This window comes from Crassostrea angulata, chromosome 4 (genome assembly GCF_025612915.1).
Source record: "Crassostrea angulata isolate pt1a10 chromosome 4, ASM2561291v2, whole genome shotgun sequence".
Lineage (NCBI taxonomy): Eukaryota > Metazoa > Mollusca > Bivalvia > Ostreida > Ostreidae > Magallana > Magallana angulata.
This window is the reverse complement of record NC_069114.1, coordinates 9,529,326-9,551,136: the sequence shown is the minus strand read 5'-3', so window position 1 is coordinate 9,551,136 and position 21,811 is coordinate 9,529,326. Positions and strand designations below refer to the sequence as shown.

The window sequence follows — 21,811 nt, the reverse complement described above, 5'->3', positions numbered from 1 at the left end:
GACACTCTTTTTGGGGTGAAATCGGGTTTGGCGAAGTCTGGGCGTTCCTCAAACGAAATTTCGCGATAAATCGTTCAAGTATACTTTACTTACGACATATATATACATTCGTTTAGCTCCAATGCTGTTCCGTCGAAGAAAAGGGTGTTTTTATACATCCAAGTGCTTAAGAATTTCGCTAGACTGGTTTACACCCGGTTTAATCGCAGTAAATCGAAAGGTATCCAAGTCAGGGATAGTTTGCATCAAAATAAATACTTGGAATGAAATTATATTGAACGATTGCGTAAAGAGTGAATATATTAACTGTGAGCCTATTTGGAGAAAACATATAAGTCAAAATTGGACAAATGTTGAATAAATAAAATGAGTCAATTCGTTTCTTTAGTAGGCGATTTTAGTTGTGATACACATTCGCTTGAGAACTTTCCAGAACTGGGTAACCAAGAACGCGGATTGACTAATCAACGAAAGTGTAGGACACGTTCATCATGCATAGCGGGCAGATACCTTGGATTGGACTTGCCCAAACCGAGTTGACTAATTGACATCATGGCGGAAAGAGTAGCCGGGGCGATTAACCATTGGCCAGATACTTAGAATCTGACAACTTTGGTTTGAAAAATGCATGCAAATCATTAATAATGCAAAACCTACCGTGTTTTAATTTCATATCTTTAATACCACTACAGGTTGATTGTAAATCGACATTTATTTGTAAACTTTAATTAACAGATCATTGTATTCTACGTCAATAAGTTTATTGGGACCACCCCCCCCCCCTCTTCCAGATTTTTTTTTATCTGAAATTTTTATTTTGGAGAGTAAAACAAATTATACTGAAAATTGACCAAAAGAACCCAAAATAGAGAAATACACTTAATACCCATTCACTGATTTGAAATAAATACATCTAACGAGTTTATTTTTTTTTTCAGTCAGCTGCAAGAAACAGGATTACCGCCACGTACATGTATTTATTATCCCTTTCAGTTTAGATTTTTCATCCATGCTCGCTCTTCTTAATATCCAACAATGCAGTTTCTTTTATTTCAATTTTAAAGAAATCGGACAAAGTATATACAAACATGAACAACAATATGGTTCAACATATAAAGCATTATATGAACACAATGTGTAAAGAGTTAATTCCCGCGCTTGCGCAGGGTATTATCCAGTAACTAAAATATAAACGTCTTATCTTTTAAGGGTCTAAACCTCTTGGGACCTACATTTTAGAGTCCTCCTACCGGTAGGTGTACCAGGAACAATAAATGTCTGTAACCACTGATTTGTCATAAATTCAGGAAACCTGCATCGACAAATGAATGAATAGGACACTATATTGTCTATATCTCAATATTGATATTTTGAACTGTGATATATTAACTTCCAGCAATTAAATGCAATGAATGTAAGTATTAATGAAGTATATAGGGTTCATGCTTTGTAAAGGAGGGGCAAAAAAAATATTTACTGCTTGGTGGAAATGATCCAGGGACGTAAACATGTCCAGCACAATGTCCTGATTTAGCTATGTAGCTTGAAAAAGCTATATTGCTTAATAAAGCTATTTAGAATAGCTTGATTTAGCTATTTTGTCATACATTTCTCTTAAATGTATATTTTTTCAGCATGTTAACAAAATTACACTTTAGTTCAGTAATAGATTTCACCTTTGAGCTGCTCTATTAACAATGCATGAACAGATTACTCATGAATTAGTGTCTCTTTCAGAGCAAAGTCACTGCAAGTGTCACTACAGTATTAAATTTTACTCTGTATTCTACCATAATTGCAAAACTTTACATACAGTTTAAAAATTCAAAACGAACTTCTGGGAAAATCCTTTTGATATCTCTTTATACAACGCTTCATTTACAATTTTCTAGCAAAATACACACGTGCATCCAGCAAGGCGTGAGACTTTGTTTACCTCGAAGTTACACATGTGCTTGAAAATCAAGCCCGAGCCTTTTCACCTCCTCCGGAAACAACACGCATCAAAAATTCAAATGACCTCGCATCATTACAAAACTGGGATAGTTTGACCTCTTACACATTGATTTTTATCTCATAAAAAAATCAGGTCCTGTCGCGTGTGGAAACGCCCCGAATTCAAAGGAAAATTCGGTAATTATTTTGCCTCAGCCATGTTTTGACGTGAACCTTCAGTGAAATACTGTTATGACACCTGCAAGGTGGAATAAGACACCTGAAAAAGTCATTCAAATTAACCGTAAATTATTTGATTATGAAAGATATAATGATAAATAAACTATACATTTGTCAAATAAGCGAAAATGTTGCAAACCGGGGATAAAAAATGAATAACAACAAAAGCCCCAATCGGTAAAATCGGAAAGCCCGACACTATATCCACCAGCTACGAAGTAAGTTATGAGTTGCCGTCGATAAAATCCTTTTAATAAAACAAAATATCGTTTCGATCGGAGGTCAGCCATTTTTATGACGATGTGTTATTTCACCTTAAAGTTTTAAAAGTTTTGGGGCAACTGATTGATGACATTACAGTTACTTCTTGAATGAAATATAAAGAAAGGCCAGTTATGGTAAACAAAACAATTGATTGGTAATTATTCAGCACAATGTAAACAAATTATACTCATCCACACCTCAGTGCACACAAGGTGGTGGACAGTTACCCAGACAACAAAAATATATTTTTTTGCTTAAAAGTGTTCAAAAGTAACAGTGTTATATCTAAATTTAATTAGGGGTGTTTTTTTAAATTAATTTGTAATTAACTTGCAATTTTTGGTATACTTCTGATGATTAACATTTTTGTGAAAAACTGCATATACATGTACATAAAGCTATTCTGAACAGCTTTATTAAGTTATATAGCTGTTTGAAGCTATATAACTAAATCAGGAGATTGTGCGGGACCTGTTTATATGGTGTGTATGTATGATAGAAAATTACATAAGATAATAATCTGAATGCTGCCAAATTTAAATATGATTAATTTTTTAGGTAAATTTAACAAAGTCCTTTACAGTCATATACATGTACTGCATTGGATGTTAATGATTTTCAAAATAGGTGCATTTAGAAACTGACCCCAGAATACTATATTGAAGACTCTCAAGGTATTTAACCATGATAACAGCTTGTGTTTTGACTGTCAGGAATATGAGCTACGTCAGTACAGTGCATCAAGCTGGATGTCCACTAACACAGCAGGAGTGGACTACAGTAAGGCCTCCAGTACCAACTTCATGAGACTGTTCAGATACATCAGTGGAACCAACACTGACAGTGAGTAGAATTAAACTAGGTTTTATGTGGACAAGATAGTTGGGCCAAATTTAAAACTTAATTGATCTCCTTAAAAAGAGAAGCTTTGTAAATAAATACGTACAGAAAAATATTAAGATTTAAAAGCTAAAATATATGAAATTTTAAATTACTAAATAATATTATAAAGATTAAAAACTTGCATTGAAAAACTTATGATAGATCTTTAATTTAGTTACAACTCAGCTTTCTTTCGACATGTGCATCACATGATTCACTTACACCTAATTTTTCTGGTTTGCAATAACTCTGCATCGATATGAAAATTAATGTATGGAAATTAAAAGTATGAAAATTAAAATAACAACATAGCTCCAAGACTGAATCTTGAATCAGGTGTTTTGTAGTTTTTACTCCTCTAGAAATAAGAATAAATAATGAATTATTGAAAGTGGATAGACCATTTTTATTAGTCAGGGGTCTGGACTTCATTGATCACCAAGTTTCGGGAAAAATTTTAATTTTCAAACTTTTATAATTGAGTATTTTCTCAATGAAATGTTCATCGCAGGGTGTCCTGAATGTTAATTTAAATGATTTCTCAAGCATTACGTCATTCAGAGTTTTAAGGAGCAGAAGTCTAAATCTTTGATTGCTAATATCTCAAAATGGACAAGTACATGTACTTCGTAAAGCACCATAGAGAATTTCATTGAAATAATTCAGAATCAATCGGACATTTTCAAAAATTTGAGGTATAATAATGCTTGGTCTGCAACAACTGTATAACACTTTTTTGATTCAACACCTAAGATTTTGTTTGTTTCAAATCTAAAAAAAAAAATTGTACTTACTTATAAATAAAAACATTTTTCTCAAATCTAATTACGTGCAAAATATACTCAAAAAATTATTAGATGCTGTAAGCTATCACTGGCCCATCAGTGATAGCTCTCTCTCTCTCACACACACACACACACACACACACACACACACACACACACACGCTCATAAATATTGTTGGTAAAAAATGTACTTTCTTATAAAAAAACATTTTCCCCAAATCTAATTCAAGCAAAATATACTCAAAAGTTTACTAGATGCTGTGAGCTATCACTGGCCCATCAGTGATTGGACTCTCTCTCTCTCTCACACACACACACACACACACAAACATGCACACGCTCTTAAATATTGTTGGTATGATTTTTTTATTGAAAGATAAAACTGCAAACTTATCTACCTTAAGAATTTACATCTTGAAATTCTTCATATGCCTGCAAATATTTTTAGGTCATTTGGTGGATATGTTACAGACATTAAGGAGTGGATTAAAGAGGCCATTAAGCTCGGTCAGGCGATCGGGGACACCAGTAAATACCACACTGAGTTCTCCTACACTGCTGGTTATGACAGTCCATTCCGATTCCTCAACAGACACAATGAAATCTGGTTCATCGCCAAACAGCAATAGACATTTGCAACAATATTTAGGTCTGGAGACAGAATAAATTGTGCCCATTTCCAAGAAGTTAACGACAATCATTTAAAACAAGAATGTATCAAAGACTAAAAAACAATTATTAAGATTTTAACCTGACTCTTTTCCTTTAAAACGTAACATTTTCTGCATATGTTAAAGTGGCCTCTAATGTTTATTAGATTCTTCAATCTTATCAAGAAATTAATATTTATAGATAATGATATGCATATCAGTTGAACAAGATACCAGGTGCATACTTTTAATGAATTGATTTGAAGTAGGATTTGATAGATGGAGGACAATTTCTCAATTTAGCATGACGATCTAAGTAACTTGACTCAAATATATACATATTGTAGGTTTATATTCAAATGCACTATGCAAAATGCCCCAGTGGGGTATTTCTAAATGCAACTTTTGTATATATACTTTCCACGCATATCCATGTATTTTGTGTAGTTGTATTTGTTAAAACATAGATCTGTTCAAAACATTTGCATAATCATCATAGAGATTTTTGTAAACTTGTAAACATATATTTATATGCATTGTTGTATTTTCACGTTTTTGGATATTTATTTCTAAATGCTGCAATTTTTTTCTGAAGTGTTGTGATAATTATATTTTTTCTTCAAATAAAACAATTTTGTACATATGATTTTTTTCATTTTCCATTTCATGAAAAGGGAAATAACTCTGTACTGCCAAATTGATTCTAAGGTGTAAACTTGGTATTGCAACAGGCATATAATTTGAAATAAAGTGTGTGTCTTAAAAATCATTTTCTCTGGAACCCTACTACAAGAAACACCAATACATGTATTAATACACCAACACTAAAACAGGTCAATACTGGGGCTCCAAAAGGGTCTCAACATTTTGAACTTTAATATAAAAATATATATAAAAATGATTTAAAACTTCTGAAGAACAAACATGCTAATTGTAGAATTACTACACATTGTCAAGTATCCTCAGATAATGGAGATTCTAAAGAGGGGTTCAAAGTTCAACTTTGAAATGGATAATGTTTATAAATCTTCTCTAGAAATACAATGTTACAATTTAAGAGATGACTCAATATTACGCAAGCATCTTCAGATAGTATTGGTTGTACATACTCTAAACAATGACTCTCAGGCCAAAACTGGGATCCCATGAGGGGTCAAAGTTGAATCTAGAAACACATAAGAACTGCGATTATTACAATTTGTGTGATTAAAACCACAGACTCCAGGTTAATATTGGGGCCCCAAGAAAGGATTGAAAGTACAACATTCAAATATATTGGGGAAAATGTTTAAATTCCTCCTTCAATGGACTACAATGCTGGTAAAATTTGTAAGATTTCTATGCAATTTATGACCTTGAACTTAACCTTGGGTCAAAATCATGAAACACCCTCAGGTCATAAGCAATCTTTGAGTAAAATGAGAACTTTCAATGATTCTGCATAAGACAGATTTATAATACACTGGACACAGATTTTGCATTTTTCCTTCAAGTGACCTTGAACTTACCCTAATAACCTTGAGTCAAAATCATGACACACCAGGTCATAACCAATCTTTGCAATCGTGTGAAGTGAGAACTTCCAATGTTCTTCTAAAGAAAGATATGGACTGGACTTGATTGCTCAGACAGACAAACGGACAAGGTGATTCATATTAACGATTAACACCCACTCCTCCAAACTTTGTTTTTCGGAGGGGGGGGGGGGGGATAAAAATCTTTGAAAATCTCTTTCTTTTTTGTTTACTGCAACTTTTAAATTTGAAAATAAACACCCCATAGAAGCCTACTTCATTTGAATCTTTAATACAATCAATGAATTCATGGTTTTTTTTACATATAGTGATTATTTTTTAAAAGTTTGAAAACCCAAACTGTACAATTCTATTGCAATGTAATACTATTTTTTTTTGGTGGTTTTTTCAAATGAAACATGTTAATTTACATGTAAATAATTGCTTGAAAATTTTTATAATCCACCCTTTCTCATTTGCAGTCTGGGATTAAGGTACCTCATTACATCAAGACTTATACTTTATGCTATCTATCTTATAATAAAGTAAATTTGAGAAAACATTTCAAGGTGTAGAGAGTCACCTCAATATAACAAGTTTCACAGAATTACTTGACTGTACCCGGTAATTTATTAACCTGAGTAATGTTGCCATAGAATTGTTTTAAAAAATGCATCAATTCATTTTTGTTTTGCATATATATGCTACAAATATATCGCTACAGCAGTTTTCTATATTAATTTAATGAGTTATAAAACTTTCAAGACCAAAAAAGTAAAAATAAAACTTGATTAGCCCATCATTGCTCTCTCTATTCTTTGGAAAAATACTTCTTTCTTTGGTGCAAAATTATTAATTGCCATTGCCCCCATAACAAGTGTATACATCTAATATCCATAACTCTTCAAAACATTTTGGTATGCTAGTTTAGCCTCCAAACTCATAATAATCATTTGGGTACACATGCCTATGCAGGTATTTCTCTATATTTGTTAGCTGATGATGGGAATTGAACCCATTCTTCATTCTAACAATAGAATGTGTGCACCATTACACCACACCAGCTTTATCACATGTGGGTATAGTCCACTAATGCATATTCCATAGGCGGTAATGTTAACGTTATGGTTCATAGCTCCGGCCCTAATTTTCGTTCAGCAACGAGGGACCTCTTGAATGAAAGCTCATCAAATTGTCTCTTTCCTGTTAAAATTTCTTGGTTTGAAGTCAGATTCGTTTTCCGGCAAAATGCGTCTGTATTGAAAAACTCTGAAAATGAAAGTAAAAGTAGGGAATTTCTCAGTTTTGGAAAGGGTGTACATCAAACAATTTCAATTCTTTTCTTCAAATGATAATTCAATTTTGACACTTGTTTTAAAAATTGCAAATCCTCTTTTCTGACATGTGTCAAGCATTCTGATCTAAAATGTCCCAATAAATGTATATACACTCTGCAAGTATAGGGACTATTTTGCTTAAAGGCACTTCTTTGTTGTCCTACCGATTCTAAAAATAGTTAGAGGGATATACCCAATATAAAACAGTCATTGTGGTTATTTACAATTCTTAGCTTATATATTCACTCTAGACACTATAAAGAACCATGATTCCAAATTTGGAAAAATTCAATACATAACTATGGATTTTGCAGCATTGATACACATGCATGAAATTTGAAGAAACAGTCCAGTCATAATTTACCTAAACAACATATAGCTCATTGGCACTCGATGCTCTTCAAATTGCATAAATTGAGGAAACTTTAATCTCAAGGATTAAAATACATGTAAAACATAAACATTCAATATTTTACCAAATTTTATTCCTATGGAAAAGCTCAATTATGTCTGATTTTATAAAATTGTTGTCGTAAAAAGCATGAGTTTTTCTTTAGTTACAAAAAAGAATTGTTTTCAAACACCACGAAAAAGGTAAAATAGAAAAGTATAGGAATTTCCCTATCCATCAAGGTATTACATGTAGGTATTGGTTTATAAATAATAAAGTTATATGACTCTATAATGTGAACACCTCAATTCAGTTTTTGCTCCTTTTTGATGCTAGCTTGAGATTACCTCACCTATGACGTCATAATGACGTCATAGTGATGAGTTGTTTTTACTCATATAAGTGTAATATTTGCTGAACTTTTATTTAAGCCTAATTTCGGAACAAATGCACCATGACTTAACTCATTAAATATATGTCATAGGGAAAAGAAACTTGCTAATAAGGATGTTTTCTTTTACTGTTGTATATTGTTACCATGGTAACAAATTTAACAAAAATTATCAAAAGACATATCCTGTGGAAGAGAGTCTACATTTAACTAAAGTTCAAAATCCAGAAGAACAAGAAATACCCACAAAGTCTGTGAAATATGTATAATCAATGTAAAGTTTCCCAGTATCTATAATATTCTAAATTATCTGCATGTAAAATACTGGCCATGCATGGTATATAGTTTTTATAGGTTCCTTCTTTTAAACTTGGACGAGTGAAGTTACAAAAATAAATTTTACTTACATCAAGTGTGGCTCATTGTTGTGTTTTATTCTTTGAAGAAGACTTCCATTTCAATTTACATGTTATCTAAAATGAAATGTTTTGAATTAAATTCTACATTATCCAACACTATTCCCAACATTTGTAATTCCATATCAAAAGCAGCCATATGTTTTGAGAGAGAGAGAGAGAGAGAGAGAGAGAGAGAGAGAGAGAGAGAGAGAGAGAGAGAGACAGACAGACAGAGAGACAGACAGAGAGAGACAGAGAGAATTAGAGAGAGGGGGAAAGATACAGAAAGAGAGAACAGATAGGCAACAATAACTACATCTTCATGCACAACACATCTATACAGCCTAAAGACCAACACCCCCCCCCCCAATAACATTCAATATCAACCCCCACCCCAACATATTGATCTATTTTTTCAATAGTATGAATAAATAAACACTAGTAAATATCTACTTAAAATGATTACTGATAATTTCATTCAATTTTGATTATGATAAACAAAGATAGATTTTGTGGATTAAGTACTAACCAACATGGTAGGCTTCTACATGTTAAAGAGTGCATACCTACATCTTCGGTACATAGTCATGTCACATGCATGACAAATTAATTTACTCCAATTTAATGCAAATCTATCATCATAAATATAGAATTGGAACCTACCGGACACTAATACAATTCCCTTACAATGCAAACTAATCTTAGATAGCTGGACACTGCTAGAATGAAGTATTTTTCCTCACCGGAAACTTTCTGCTTTTCTACTTTCACTTTTGCTCGCTTGAAATGATCGCACTAAAAACCCGAAAAGATATTTGGTCTCAAAATTTATAAAAATGTCTTCTAAACTCATATATAATTAGAAACACACCTACATTTTCATTTTTTTAATGTAAAAACTCAAAATAAATTACATTCAAGTTAAAATCACAATTTCTTTAATTTAAATTGGTTTTTTGAAAATCCCGGGGGGGGGGGGGGGGGGGGGGGGGGGGTGTGTGTTGTGATGGATATTTTCTTGGAAAATATGCTATTCAACTGATTAAACTTGTTGAACTTGTTGGAAATTTAGTTTATTCACATAAATGAGAAGATATACAAAAGAAAAATGCACGTTTATCATAATAATTGCAAATAAACAAGAAATATGCCTTACCAGCATGGAGCTCAATATAAAACAGTCATTGTGGTTATTTACAATTCTTAGCTTATATATTCACACTAGACACTATAAAGAACCATGATTCCAAATTTGGAAAAATTCAATACATAACTATGGATTTTGCAGCATTGATACACATGCATGAAATTTGAAGAAACAGTCCAGTCATAATTTACCTAAACAACATATAGCTCATTGGCACTCGATGCTCTTCAAATTGCATAAATTGAGGAAACTTTAATCTCAAGGATTAAAATACATGTAAAACATAAACATTCAATATTTTACCAAATTTTATTCCTATGGAAAAGCTCAATTATGTCTGATTTTATAAAATTGTTGTCGTAAAAAGCATGAGTTTTTCTTTAGTTACAAAAAAGAATTGTTTTCAAACACCACGAAAAAGGTAAAATAGAAAAGTATAGGAATTTCCCTATCCATCAAGGTATTACATGTAGGTATTGGTTTATAAATAATAAAGTTATATGACTCTATAATGTGAACACCTCAATTCAGTTTTTGCTCCATTTTGATGCTAGCTTGAGATTACCTCACCTATGACGTCATAATGACGTCATAGTGATGAGTTGTTTTTACTCATATAAGTGTAATATTTGCTGAACTTTTATTTAAGCCTAATTTCGGAACAAATGCACCATGACTTAACTCATTAAATATATGTCATAGGGAAAAGAAACTTGCTAATAAGGATGTTTTCTTTTACTGTTGTATATTGTTACCATGGTAACAAATTTAACAAAAATTATCAAAAGACATATCCTGTGGAAGAGAGTCTACATTTAACTAAAGTTCAAAATCCAGAAGAACAAGAAATACCCACAAAGTCTGTGAAATATGTATAATCAATGTAAAGTTTCCCAGTATCTATAATATTCTAAATTATCTGCATGTAAAATACTGGCCATGCATGGTATATAGTTTTTATAGGTTCCTTCTTTTAAACTTGGACGAGTGAAGTTACAAAAATAAATTTTACTTACATCAAGTGTGGCTCATTGTTGTGTTTTATTCTCTGAAGAAGACTTCCATTTCAATTTACATGTTATCTAAAATGAAATGTTTTGAATTAAATTCTACATTATCCAACACTATTCCCAACATTTGTAATTCCATATCAAAAGCAGCCATATGTTTTGAGAGAGAGAGAGAGAGAGAGAGAGAGAGAGAGAGAGAGAGAGAGAGAGAGAGAGACAGACAGACAGAGAGACAGACAGAGAGAGACAGAGAGAATTAGAGAGAGGGGGAAAGATACAGAAAGAGAGAACAGATAGGCAACAATAACTACATCTTCATGCACAACACATCTATACAGCCTAAAGACCAACACCCCCCCCCCCAATAACATTCAATATCAACCCCCACCCCAACATATTGATCTATTTTTTCAATAGTATGAATAAATAAACACTAGTAAATATCTACTTAAAATGATTACTGATAATTTCATTCAATTTTGATTATGATAAACAAAGATAGATTTTGTGGATTAAGTACTAACCAACATGGTAGGCTTCTACATGTTAAAGAGTGCATACCTACATCTTCGGTACATAGTCATGTCACATGCATGACAAATTAATTTACTCCAATTTAATGCAAATCTATCATCATAAATATAGAATTGGAACCTACCGGACACTAATACAATTCCCTTACAATGCAAACTAATCTTAGATAGCTGGACACTGCTAGAATGAAGTATTTTTCCTCACCGGAAACTTTCTGCTTTTCTACTTTCACTTTTGCTCGCTTGAAATGATCGCACTAAAAACCCGAAAAGATATTTGGTCTCAAAATTTATAAAAATGTCTTCTAAACTCATATATAATTAGAAACACACCTACATTTTCATTTTTTTAATGTAAAAACTCAAAATAAATTACATTCAAGTTAAAATCACAATTTCTTTAATTTAAATTGGTTTTTTGAAAATCCCGGGGAGGGGGGGGGTGTGTGTTGTGATGGATATTTTCTTGGAAAATATGCTATTCAACTGATTAAACTTGTTGAACTTGTTGGAAATTTAGTTTATTCACATAAATGAGAAGATATACAAAAGAAAAATGCACGTTTATCATAATAATTGCAAATAAACAAGAAATATGCCTTACCAGCATGGAGCTCAATATAAAACAGTCATTGTGGTTATTTACAATTCTTAGCTTATATATTCACTCTAGACACTATAAAGAACCATGATTCCAAATTTGGAAAAATTCAATACATAACTATGGATTTTGCAGCATTGATACACATGCATGAAATTTGAAGAAACAGTCCAGTCATAATTTACCTAAACAACATATAGCTCATTGGCACTCGATGCTCTTCAAATTGCATAAATTGAGGAAACTTTAATCTCAAGGATTAAAATACATGTAAAACATAAACATTCAATATTTTACCAAATTTTATTCCTATGGAAAAGCTCAATTATGTCTGATTTTATAAAATTGTTGTCGTAAAAAGCATGAGTTTTTCTTTAGTTACAAAAAAGAATTGTTTTCAAACACCACGAAAAAGGTAAAATAGAAAAGTATAGGAATTTCCCTATCCATCAAGGTATTACATGTAGGTATTGGTTTATAAATAATAAAGTTATATGACTCTATAATGTGAACACCTCAATTCAGTTTTTGCTCCATTTTGATGCTAGCTTGAGATTACCTCACCTATGACGTCATAATGACGTCATAGTGATGAGTTGTTTTTACTCATATAAGTGTAATATTTGCTGAACTTTTATTTAAGCCTAATTTCGGAACAAATGCACCATGACTTAACTCATTAAATATATGTCATAGGGAAAAGAAACTTGCTAATAAGGATGTTTTCTTTTACTGTTGTATATTGTTACCATGGTAACAAATTTAACAAAAATTATCAAAAGACATATCCTGTGGAAGAGAGTCTACATTTAACTAAAGTTCAAAATCCAGAAGAACAAGAAATACCCACAAAGTCTGTGAAATATGTATAATCAATGTAAAGTTTCCCAGTATCTATAATATTCTAAATTATCTGCATGTAAAATACTGGCCATGCATGGTATATAGTTTTTATAGGTTCCTTCTTTTAAACTTGGACGAGTGAAGTTACAAAAATAAATTTTACTTACATCAAGTGTGGCTCATTGTTGTGTTTTATTCTTTGAAGAAGACTTCCATTTCAATTTACATGTTATCTAAAATGAAATGTTTTGAATTAAATTCTACATTATCCAACACTATTCCCAACATTTGTAATTCCATATCAAAAGCAGCCATATGTTTTGAGAGAGAGAGAGACAGAGAGACAGACAGACAGACAGAGAGACAGACAGAGAGAGACAGAGAGAATTAGAGAGAGGGGGAAAGATACAGAAAGAGAGAACAGATAGGCAACAATAACTACATCTTCATGCACAACACATCTATACAGCCTAAAGACCAACACCCCCCCCCCCCCAATAACATTCAATATCAACCCCCACCCCAACATATTGATCTATTTTTTCAATAGTATGAATAAATAAACACTAGTAAATATCTACTTAAAATGATTACTGATAATTTCATTCAATTTTGATTATGATAAACAAAGATAGATTTTGTGGATTAAGTACTAACCAACATGGTAGGCTTCTACATGTTAAAGAGTGCATACCTACATCTTCGGTACATAGTCATGTCACATGCATGACAAATTAATTTACTCCAATTTAATGCAAATCTATCATCATAAATATAGAATTGGAACCTACCGGACACTAATACAATTCCCTTACAATGCAAACTAATCTTAGATAGCTGGACACTGCTAGAATGAAGTATTTTTCCTCACCGGAAACTTTCTGCTTTTCTACTTTCACTTTTGCTCGCTTGAAATGATCGCACTAAAAACCCGAAAAGATATTTGGTCTCAAAATTTATAAAAATGTCTTCTAAACTCATATATAATTAGAAACACACCTACATTTTCATTTTTTTAATGTAAAAACTCAAAATAAATTACATTCAAGTTAAAATCACAATTTCTTTAATTTAAATTGGTTTTTTGAAAATCCCGGGGGGGGGGGGGGGGGGGGGGGGGGGGGGGGGGTGTTGTGATGGATATTTTCTTGGAAAATATGCTATTCAACTGATTAAACTTGTTGAACTTGTTGGAAATTTAGTTTATTCACATAAATGAGAAGATATACAAAAGAAAAATGCACGTTTATCATAATAATTGCAAATAAACAAGAAATATGCCTTACCAGCATGGAGCTCAATATGGGTATAGTCCACTAATGCATATTCCATAGGCGGTAATGTTAACGTTATGGTTCATAGCTCCGGCCCTAATTTTCGTTCAGCAACGAGGGACCTCTTGAATGAAAGCTCATCAAATTGTCTCTTTCCTGTTAAAATTTCGTGGTTTGAAGTCAGATTCGTTTTCCGGCAAAATGCGTCTGTATTGAAAAACTCTGAAAATGAAAGTAAAAGTAGGGAATTTCTCAGTTTTGGAAAGGGTGTACATCAAACAATTTCAATTCTTTTCTTCAAATGATAATTCAATTTTGACACTTGTTTTAAAAATTGCAAATCCTCTTTTCTGACATGTGTCAAGCATTCTGATCTAAAATGTCCCAATAAATGTATATACACTCTGCAAGTATATTATATAGGGACTATTTTGCTTAAAGGCACTTCTTTGTTGTCCTACCGATTCTAAAAATAGTTAGAGGGATATACCCATGTAGCCTCAGCATAAATTGGTGTTTCTAAGGTACTGTAAGCTGATTATTAGATATCAGACAAGGTAATTCCAATTTAACCCCCCCCCCCATCCCTCACACACACACAACAACTTTTTCTTGTCAATGAATTCATTTTAATAAAAAACTATAGCTAAGCTAAAAGATTTAATATTGTATATGTATCTACATACATTTTCATCAAATAAAGAATGCTATTTCTTTTTAAACCTCCTAACAATGTGCATGTGACCTAGATTCTAGAGTACTCAGATATCTGATTTATCTGTCCTTGTCATATTACAGGGGTGTACCTGACATTTAAATCTGAATCACGTGATCCTGTACAAGTAGGTGGACCAGGAACAATAAACACCTGCGACCCGCCATGTTGGATTTTTGAAGTTTTTCATGGTGGAAGTTGTTCTAAAATAATAAATTCTGGCAGCCTTTGTACAAGTAGGTAATATTTTTTACTGTAATACATTATGAAAAGATGATACTGATTAATGGACAAAGACCATCTGACATGATGATTCCTATGACACTTATTTTCTACAACCTTAATTCCAGAGTTCAATACAGCTGAGAACAAATTGCTGGTATATTGTGCTGACAAAGGACAACAATATGTTGTCTACATGTAGATTGTGGACATGCAGAAAATGTTGCAACTTTAACTGGTAGCTATGGGACCGAACTTAGATAAAACATCCAGATCCCGCCATGTTGGATTGTGACGTTTGTTAGTTTACCAGTTAATTTAAATTGAGTATAAGTTCTTCAACTGACTTAAAATTAATTTGAAATTTGCATAGTCTTTTTGCTGAATGTAAACATTAAAAGATAAAAAAAACAGTTAACAAAAACCTTTATGATCCACTATGACCTTCAAATAAAATAACATGTTAAATATTAGTACATTTAATGTACATGTATAATATAATTAAATATTCAAAATACATGACATTTATGTACTGCCTAAAATTGTTTCAATGCATTTTTAATATACTTGTAAATCTGTCTGTGTAATTTCAACATGCATGGTTACATGTCCCATATTATGTGTAATTACATGTTCCATATAATATGTATTTACATGTTTCATATTATTCTTTTCTGTTCAGATAAATGCCCTCCTAAATTTTAAAGAAAAAGTCCGCCGACGATGGACCCCAGGACCAGTGCCCAGGATGTTGTACGCTGCACCCTGTGTCAGTACTCTGTGGCCCCCATGTACTGTGAAGTTTGTCATATACACCTGTGCAAAGACTGTGTAGAGACACATTTCTCTGATTCCTCTAAAGTCCATAAAGTGGTGTCACTAAAACAATACTTAACCACTCTGAACTATCCCAAGTGTAGGAAACACCCCACCAAACAATGTGAACTCCACTGTGAACAATGTGACATTCCTATCTGTGCACTGTGTATTTCTGGGGAACATTTAGGACATAAACCAGTTGATATTTTAAAAACTTTTGAAAGCAAATCAGAAAAGTTGCTTAAAGATTTGCAAGAATTAGAAAAATCCCTTTATCCTAAATTTAAAGAAATTGCATCCAACATCCCAGTGCAGAAAGTTGATCTGAGTAAAAACTCCCGGAAATTGACAACAGCAATTGACAAACAAGGAGAAGTCTGGCACAGAGAAATAGACACCATTATCACAAACCTGAAATCTAACGTGAAGGAAATGGAATCCAAACACCTGCCAATCGTAAATAAACAGGAAAATGAAATCACACACACCATTTCTGAAATCACACAGACTATTGCTGAACTGAAGAAGTTACTGAACTCCAAAGATGTCTGCCTTGTCTCCGAGTACAAATCAAGGAACGCTGAGTTCAGAAGACTGCCTCCTAAAATAAAAGTATCCTTACCAAACTTTAGGCCACAGAAAATCCACATAGATCAGCTGATTGAACAGTTTGGTTCTCTGTCAGCATTATCTTTTACAGCAGAGAAACAAGACTACAGCATGCTGCCCCAGGGAGCCGAGTCCTCTCCCCCCGACCGGTCATTGATGGATGTACCCCGAGTCATCACAGCTATAGACACAGGGTATGAATATCTATATATATACGGTGTGACCTGTGTGAATGATACAGAAGTATGGACGCGTGGTAGTAACAACATGATGAAACTCTTCAACCTGCAGGGAGAACTAGTGGAGTCCATCAAAACCAAGTCAAGGAGCTGTCCACAGGACATAGCAGTGACAAGGAGTGGGGATCTAGTTTATACTGATTACAATGATAGAACTGTGAACATAATGAAGAATACACAGATACAGACAGTGATCAGACTACAGGGGTGGAAACCTCGCGGTGTCTGTAGTACCTCCTCTGGTGACCTCCTGGTTGTCATGAACAGTGATGATAATAAACAAACAAAAGTTGTGCGTTACTCTGGCTCCACAGAGAAACAAAGTATTCAGTACGATGACAAAGGACAACCTCTCTATTCATCTGGTAGTTATAAATACATCAGTGAGAACAGGAACCTAGATATCTGTGTGTCAGACCCTAGAACCCGTGCAGTAGTGGTGGTCAATCAGGCCGGGAAACTCCGGTTTACCTACCGTCCTCCCTCTACTACCAAGAGATCATTCTATCCACACGGCATCACAACAGACAGCCAGGGTCGGATCCTGACAGCCGACCGTGACAACCACCGTATCCACATCCTGGATCAGGACAGACAGTTCCTCCGCTACATTGACAACTGTCATTTACAGGCTCCATTGGGTTTATGTGTGGACACCAGAGACAACCTCTTTGTGGCTGAGAGGGGCACAGGTAGAGTGAAGAAAATCCAATATTACATGTAAATCAATTAACTGCATGAATTAGATGTAAACAAATGAACCAAGTATTCATTACATACTGTGTGTGTAAAAACATACACGTAAAGAAACTGTTTACATCTGAATATATACGGTGTATAATAGATAGGATTACTGTGTGTTTATAATGTGCATACGGTCAGTATTGCAGATAAATTACAGATATACATGTAACAAGAGGGCCATGTCAATGTTCTGCAATGATCATTAGCTTCATATCTCATATAAAACATGTATCACGTGTTAACAACCTGACTGTGTCTGTTGGATGTAAACACATTGTTTGACTGTATTTATATTACATGTAGGTTTCCATGTATTTAATTATTGTATGTTGGCAAACTATGAGCGTTTATATGATATGTTATTTTATATATAAACAAATTGTCCTGTCACATTACATGTAGACTGTCAATATTCTTGTATAGTATATGTAGACAAATAGACAGTGTTTATGTCATTGTTACCATGTGTATTAAATGACTCAGTATTCATACTGCATGTAAACAAACTCTGTTTATTATTAGATGTATACAAGATGACAGTTTATCTATAACATGTCAACAATCTGTGGGGTTTTTTTAACATGAAAAATGTAATGGTCTATATATTTATATGTTACATGTGGTTATTCAAAAATTCTGTTACATGTATTAATGACAAAGGTTAATGGACATGTAGCACTCAATTCTTCACCAGCAATGGAGCGAGGCCACAAAGGGACTGAGGCCCATTCCTTATAAAGAGGAGTGGTACAAGTATATTAACCCAAGTAGAATTCCAACTGTCTTAGCTAATTATCATTACTTACCTTTAAATCTTAAGAATTAGAATAGTCGTGTGTGATATTCTAACAGCCTTGTTTTCTCAGATAACTATTCAAACTTCAGAAAATCCACATCTAATATATTTAGGTCCTTGTTGTTTTTTCTGGGGGTTTTTTTGCTGAACTAATCAGATGTTTCTGAAAAATGATATTAAATAGTGAGTATATTTACATGATGATGTTTTAAATGTATTTTTGTGAGCTTTCGTTAATAAAAATTTAAACCAAAGAAATTATATTTTCAAATCAACATATTGACTATTAAATATGGTATTCAATACACGAGTTAAAAATGTCATTAATGGTATCTAATAAGTGGATGACTCTCTAGTCTCTCTCCTTAATGCACAGGCCTCTGAACTTATATCAAAAAGCCATTTAATAAATGTCTGGTTAAGTTGATATATATACCCTTTAAATAAAGACATACACCAGGTACACAACAAGTTTTTTACCGACGTAGGCCAGTGGCAAGAATATGTAAACAGTTACGCTTGATTGCATCTATACTTTGGCGCATTTGAAACCTTTGGAGTTATAGAACACCAGTTAAATCAATTTTGGACACAGTTCAGAATGCTATTAAAGGTCAATTAAGCACTGCAAATAAAAAAGAAATCAGCTGCCAGTGAGGGGGGGGGGGGGTGGGGGTTAAAAAGTTGTTGCTTACCAGGTATATAAATTTGTTACATATTCATACTATAACCATGAAAACTGTATTGTGATATTTTCGCTAGGCAAGGGTGACGATACATGGTGTTTCTCTAGTCACTGATACACGCAGTGAATCATCTTGTAACATCGCCTTTGTCATCAAAATGTAATCGTAACTGTGTTCAGATTTGTGATGTAATACTAGTACTGGTGTTTAACTAATTCTCGCCAGGTACAATTTTTTGGCCAGTGCATTGTTACGTCATTTTTCGTATATAATTTTATGTGGTAACAATGCACTGGCGAGAAATGGTTCTTAAATTGAATTGAACTGAATTGGTCGTATGCCACTAGCTATATGAAATCAACCCAATTTTAATTGCGATATATTTCAGGTATTGATAAAACAATTTAAGAAAATTAAGTGTGATAGCACTCCCTGTGTTTGTTCACGTTCTCTGTAAAATTGATAAAGACAATTTAGTCTCAAATTTCTTTTTTATAATGAAATATATTTTTAGTGGCAAATCAGGCAAAAATGGTGTTTTTAAAAAGCTATGTTGCCCTATGTAATAAATATAATAAAACATTCTTTTTCACATATTTGCACCCTGTAACATTATTATGCTCGAGTCAACAATGTCAGAGGACATTTGTGTCTCGGGTTGATACAAGTGCCTGGCATGCAAAATATCGAAATCGTTAAAAAAAGCCAGAAAATGTCAAGTATTTTGGACTAATGGGGGATACAATTTAGAGGGGCCTATGCGCCTAGAGGCCTGTGCTCGAGAAGAAAGAGTATGACAACACACGCTTTTTTGAAAATAACACAGTGACTGCAGAATGTTGAAACATAAAATAATCCATATAGTAATCATATGAATTATACACGATATAAAGTACCAGACAGTCATGCATTTCTTTGTGTAAAAAGGTAGTCCATCTTCATCCTCCAGACGACAAGTCATTGTATTCCGAACCCGACCTTGAAATTTCAGAATTGAATTTTTCATTTTTTTTATTTTTTTATTTTTTTTTAATTCACTAAAAAATTTAATATAATCAAAGTTGGTGGGTTTTTTACTTTCCTTCATTTCCTTCGTAGACAATGTCACATCTTACGCAAGTTGCATGGAACCCCAATTTAAATGGCTTAAAAAAAATTGTCATGGAGAAAGAAATTAAGACCCAGATAGCATGACTACGTTGGGCCAACGTTGGCCCTTAGTTGTTCATTACGTTGTACCAACGTTGGCAGACTACTTTGGGCCAATGTAATTTTGCTCATCGGCCCTACGTTCGTCCAACATGTTGGGCCTACGTTGGTCCAACATGTTGGACCAACGTAGGGCCGATGAGCAAAATTACATTGGCCCAACGTAGCCTGCCAACATTGGTCCAACTTAATGAACAACTGAGGACCAACGTTGGCCCAACGTAAAGATTACGAGGAAAATTACATCGGCCCAACGTCCTCTGTCAACGTTGGTCCATCCTAGTAAACAGGTGAGGGCTAACGTAGTGACAACGATTAAACTTTCAATGGCTAAACGTAGCATGTCGGCACTTATTCAATGTAATCCCAATTTAAATTCAACACTCTTGTTCAATTAATTCCTGTTCGCTGTTTGGCTATTAAGATGCAGGAGTTCAAATATTCTATGCAACGAAAACATAGTATACAGATTTTATTTTTTCTTAGTAAAAATTTACAATACATTTAAACACTTTTTAGAATTAAAAAGAATCGCTAGCATAGTTCTTTGTCTATGTAAATTCCTTAGTAACAATCGAACTGTAGGGTCTGATCACTGTCCGGGTCACTGGCTTCAGCATGTTCAGTGGCTTGGGTTACCTCCTTGCTTTTTTTCTTTCTTCCCTTTTTTCCCTTCACCTTCACGGTCTTTGAAAAACGGAACCCGTCCTTCCCTATCTCTGCATTTGTTGCAGAGGCACACAGTCTGTTTTTTTCTTACTGCGGCTGAAAATGTAAATTTTAGTTGTTATTTTTATTGTGCAATATGAATTAACGTTATCTGTTATACTGTAAAGGAATGTATAATATGATTATGAATGCTTCTATATTTTTTTAATTTAACTCATTGACAATTCAAACATTATATAATATAAAGAAACATTGCACAAGCATTCGATTTCTTGAAAGAAAACTATTACTTACATAAGTTAATATAATAAATTATCATTTACTTACTTTTTGTAGCATATATATCCCCAATCTTCTAATGTATAATTCGTAGAGTAGAAAAAACACTATTTACTATAGGTGTACACGCACAACGTTTGCAATATATTCGAAATAAAACGTGGCAGTTTTTACCATCCTGGTTATATCAGATGACCGATCTCCAAGGAAACTGGCCAGTCCCATGCTGTGAGTAGCACTGACCTAGATACTTGGGCAGTAAAGGAGCTCCGTCTGCCTCTTAATTTCGACACTTTAAGATTCGTTATGCAATAGGCGCTCCAGCTACACGTGTACATACAGCTAATCAGATTTATATAAACAATAAACATCCCTCAACAGAGCAACAATGGCCAACATATATGGCCCAACAGTTTTAAATAATTAAGCCCAATACAATTTACAATGCTCCACTAAATTTCTCAAAAAATCAAAAAATCATTGTCGGGTTTAAAATCTAACAACAAACCATTGTTGGGCCAACGTTTGACAGTTTAAAACTTTTTATATTAATTATAACATATATTAACTATTTTTCAACCCAAATTACTGAGATCTATATGCATACAATGTATCATGATGATGTTATG

At 33.3% G+C, this 21,811-nt stretch overlaps 2 protein-coding genes and 1 long non-coding RNA gene across 5 annotated transcripts; 2 read left to right on the top strand and 1 right to left on the bottom strand.

Annotated features, from left to right (window-relative positions):
• Positions 1 to 1,393: 1,393 nt before the first annotated feature.
• LOC128180393 (uncharacterized) lies at positions 1,394 to 5,265 on the top strand. The gene is made up of 3 exons (XM_052848481.1): positions 1,394 to 1,414; positions 3,153 to 3,282; positions 4,555 to 5,265. Exons 1-3 carry the CDS (start codon positions 1,409 to 1,411, stop codon positions 4,770 to 4,772), a joined length of 354 nt encoding a protein of 117 aa, XP_052704441.1. The 5' UTR covers positions 1,394 to 1,408; the 3' UTR covers positions 4,773 to 5,265.
• Positions 5,266 to 7,345: 2,080 nt separating this feature from the next.
• Positions 7,346 to 9,750, bottom strand: LOC128180395 (uncharacterized). The gene is made up of 3 exons (XR_008243217.1): positions 9,451 to 9,750; positions 8,797 to 8,862; positions 7,346 to 7,539 (listed from the first exon to the last, which is right to left on the bottom strand). It is a non-coding gene; the product is annotated as an uncharacterized LOC128180395 (long non-coding RNA).
• Positions 9,751 to 15,028: 5,278 nt separating this feature from the next.
• Positions 15,029 to 18,597, top strand: LOC128180386 (uncharacterized). Of its 3 annotated transcripts, none has more exons than XM_052848474.1 (3): positions 15,029 to 15,146; positions 15,261 to 15,432; positions 15,815 to 18,597. In XM_052848474.1, the coding sequence occupies exon 3, from the start codon at positions 15,856 to 15,858 to the stop codon at positions 17,521 to 17,523; it is 1,668 nt and encodes a 555-aa protein (XP_052704434.1). In that variant the 5' UTR covers positions 15,029 to 15,146; positions 15,261 to 15,432; positions 15,815 to 15,855; the 3' UTR covers positions 17,524 to 18,597. The 3 variants fall into 3 exon arrangements, with proteins under 3 accessions (XP_052704434.1, XP_052704432.1, XP_052704433.1); XM_052848472.1 differs by having other exon boundaries at positions 15,261 to 15,459; XM_052848473.1 differs by having other exon boundaries at positions 15,043 to 15,150; positions 15,261 to 15,459.
• The last annotated feature ends 3,214 nt before the right edge of the window (positions 18,598 to 21,811 follow it).

Bases quoted from the DNA above. Each gene is read 5' to 3' on its own strand.
- LOC128180393 (XM_052848481.1), top strand. The intron at 3,283-4,554 runs GTGAGTAGAATT...AAATATTTTTAG, and splicing joins CAGTGGAACCAACACTGACA to GTCATTTGGTGGATATGTTA.
- LOC128180386 (XM_052848474.1), top strand. From the start codon at position 15,856: ATGGACCCCAGGACCAGTGCCCAGGATGTTGTACGCTGCACCCTGTGT.